This window comes from Ursus maritimus, unplaced genomic scaffold (assembly GCF_017311325.1).
Source record: "Ursus maritimus isolate PB19 unplaced genomic scaffold, ASM1731132v1 scaffold_11, whole genome shotgun sequence".
Taxonomy (NCBI): Eukaryota; Metazoa; Chordata; class Mammalia; order Carnivora; family Ursidae; genus Ursus; species Ursus maritimus.
Window position 1 is genome coordinate 18,220,131 of NW_024423453.1, and position 3,391 is coordinate 18,223,521.

Sequence of the window (3,391 nt, forward strand, 5' to 3'; positions counted from 1 at the left end):
TAATGTATATTTGTTTTGGTCTGAATATTTCTGATCCAACTTTAAGCTCACTACTAGTCTTTTCCCCTGGATTTAATCTGCTTTAATCTATTTCTTGAATTCTTTTTTTTTCATATTTTAAACTTTTAAAATTTGTGCATTCCAATAATTAAAATCATTTGAAGGAAAAAAATGGCATTCTGATTAAACTGTACTTTACAGCTTGCAGGACACCTTGGACCAACTTAGTTTTTACTAGTTGTCCCTTCTCAGCTTCTTCCTTCACCAACATGCAAGTTCTTTTCCTTCCCTGCCAGCCAGACAGGCAGACTGGAGAGAAGGCTCTGCATTCATGAGCAGTAGTTCAGATTCTTCTTCTTCTTTCTTTTTTTTCCCCAACATTTTATTTATTTATTTGAGAGAGAGAGAGCACTCAAGAGCACAAGTACAAGCAACAGGGAGGGGCAGAGGGAGAGGGAGAAACAGACACCCCTCTGAGCAAGGAGCCCATCTGGGGGCTGGATCCCAAGGACTCTGAGACCATGACCTGGGCTGAAGGTAGATACTTGCTTAATTGACTGAGCCACCCTGGTGCCCCCAGATTTTTTGATGAGAAAAGGAGCAGCAGTCATTTAAACTTGATCTAACCTCTTTGCATCCTACAAAGTTTAACCGCTAAAAGAAGTAAGACAATAAGGCAATGCTTGTGAAATGAACGATGCATATTGGCAGTGCACGCCTCATTACGATTCACCTGCTTGCTTCTCCTGTTCAATCATTTCTTTTGAAGGCAGTGGATTTTTCTTTCATGTTTCTGTCTTCTACAATTTTGACTTATCAAATTTCTCAATTTCAGCCATATCATGTTTGTCAGACTTGGTTGCAGAGGAAATGGATTGAGGCGTCTGGAGGAGCGAATTCTGGTCTGTGCAATGGCCGCACTGAGTCCATCTACTGACTTTTTACTTAGTTCTTGATTCTTGTTCTATTTCTGTTTATTTCTTTTTTAGACTATATTTTGTCAAATATTTTCTTAAGTATATTATTCATAGCTATTTCAGTGTTAGATAATTGTAATATCCAGATAAGCTGTGGATTTCTTTTAATCTGGTTTTTCTCTTGGTTATTTTTTTTAATAGACTTTTTACTGAATGCTGAAAATCATATATGAAATAACTTGTTCCCATCCTTTTAATCTATAATCTTTTTTTCTGATTAAAGTTTTAAACTTTATTTCAATAATTAATTTACAACTGCCTAATATTACACTATCATGATGCTAGCTTTCTTTAAGAATTCTTCAGACAAAATAATGTTTTTTCAAGGGTAAAATTGAATTAGAATTCTATATCCAGGGAAAATATCTTTCAAGAATGGAGGGGAAATTTGGTATTTTCATAAAGGAAAATGGAGAGAAGTTTTTCGCTAGCCTTTCTAGAAAAACTACTAATATAAGTTTTTCAGACACAAGGAAATGATAGCAGAAGCAAACCTGGAATATTAGGGATGATAAGACCAAGTGATGGCTAAGATTTGCAACAATTGGAACTCTCATGCATTGTTGATGGGAGTGCAAAATTTCATATCACTTCTGGAACAAGGTTTGACAATTTTTACAAAGTTAAACACATACTTACTATATGACCCAGCAATCTTACTCTTCAGTTATGTTCCAAAAAAAAAAAGACCTGTTCATTAATATTTATTGCAGCTCTATTCATAACTGCCAAAGCTGAAAAGAACTTTAATACTCTTTTATGGGTGAATGGATAAACAAATTCTTGTATATCTGCCCAACAGTATACTAATTAGAAAGGAACAAACTTTTCTTTTTAACTTTGTTGTAGAGGCTAAACAAATCTACAGATATATTAAAATTTATGTGTACACCATTTCCTTTGTACCTCACCAAAAAACAATCATTTTTATTTTTTTTTTAATTTATTTATTTATTTGAGAGAGAGGGAGGGAGAGAGTGTGCACATGCAAGTGGTGGGGAGGGGCAGTGGGAGAAGGAGAGAGAACCTCAAGCATACTCTGTGGGAGCATAGAGCCCGAGGTGGAGGTCGATCTCACTGCCCTGAGATCATGACCTGAGCTGAACCTAAGAGTCAGATGCTTAACTGACTGAGCCACTCAGGTGCCCCAACAAAGTTATTTTTAAGTGAGAATTTTAAAATAGAATTTTTAAAATGGAAATAATTTTACTTAATTGTCTTAATTTTAGCCAGAGACATTGTCCTTAATTTCTTCTAGATGACAACTTAAAACTATCACAAATTACTATTTTACTATTGAAACTAAAAGCAATTTAGTTCCTAATTAAACTTAAACCTATGCCTAGAAATAGTTTAATATAAGTTTTAGCACTTAGTGAAACCAGTGACTTAGGAAACAAAAATTAAGACTTATTTTAATAGATTAAATGAACGTTCAACTTGTCTAGAGTTGGTATTTCACTACATTTTGAAATTTGTAATTGTAAAGGATCCCGTTTATTTACTAGTCTGTAGGGGCAGAAATGGGGAACAGAGGAAAGTTAAGGCATTCAAAGATTTTTGGAGAAAATAAGAAGAGTTGTTCACATTTGGGGAATTCCGAAAGGAGAGTGAAATTTCAGCTGTAGCTACTTGGATGCAAGGTGGTGCCACTTCCTGAGGTCGGAGATGTTGGAGAAGAGACCATCTTGGATGTGCTAATAGAGACAGTTCACTTTGGTATGTACTAGGGTGACAACCCATTGTGATGTTAAGTTGAATAAACAGTCTTAAAACTAACCATATGGATCAAGAAAAAGTAATTTCTGTCTCTGGGTTAGATTGTTTTAGGATTAGTATTATGAGATTCTTAGTCACATAGTCCCTTAAATCTCAGCTCTGCCACTTAGTAGCTGTGTAAGCTAGAGCAAGTTACTTAGTCTTATGAATCACTATTTATTCGGTCATAAAATATGAGAATATCACTAGTGTTTCATAGTTACTGAGAAATTTTAATGAAATAAAAAATGTAAGCACATGATACAGAGGATACTACATCAATTATACATAGATATACATATACCATTTTCCTTTCCTTTGTGGAATATGAATTTTATGGGTTACAAACAAACAAATCTTTTTTGCTCTGAGTTAAACTCAGTACCAGTTTCCAGGCATGATACATTTTTTTTTTAATATTTTATTTATTTATTTGACAGAGATAGAGACAGCCAGGGAGAGAGGGAACACAAGCAGGGGGAGCAGGAGAGGAAGAAGCAGGCTCATAGCTGAAGAGCCTGATGTGGGGATCGATCCCATAACGCTGGGATCACGCCCTGAGCCGAAGGCAGGCACTTAACCGCTGTGCCACCCAGGCGCCCCAGGCATGATACATTTTTATGAAATAGTTTTCATTGTAAATGTGTTGACCTTAA

The 3,391-nt window shown here is 35.4% G+C and overlaps 1 protein-coding gene across 1 annotated transcript; it reads right to left on the reverse strand.

The window, feature by feature from the left end:
* Positions 1-722: 722 nt before the first annotated feature.
* On the reverse strand, positions 723-2,664 carry LOC121101903 (thymosin beta-4-like). The gene is given in 2 exon segments (XM_040626571.1): positions 723-904; positions 2,610-2,664. Coding segments are annotated over 2 exon segments (237 nt in total).
* Positions 2,665-3,391: the final 727 nt, after the last annotated feature.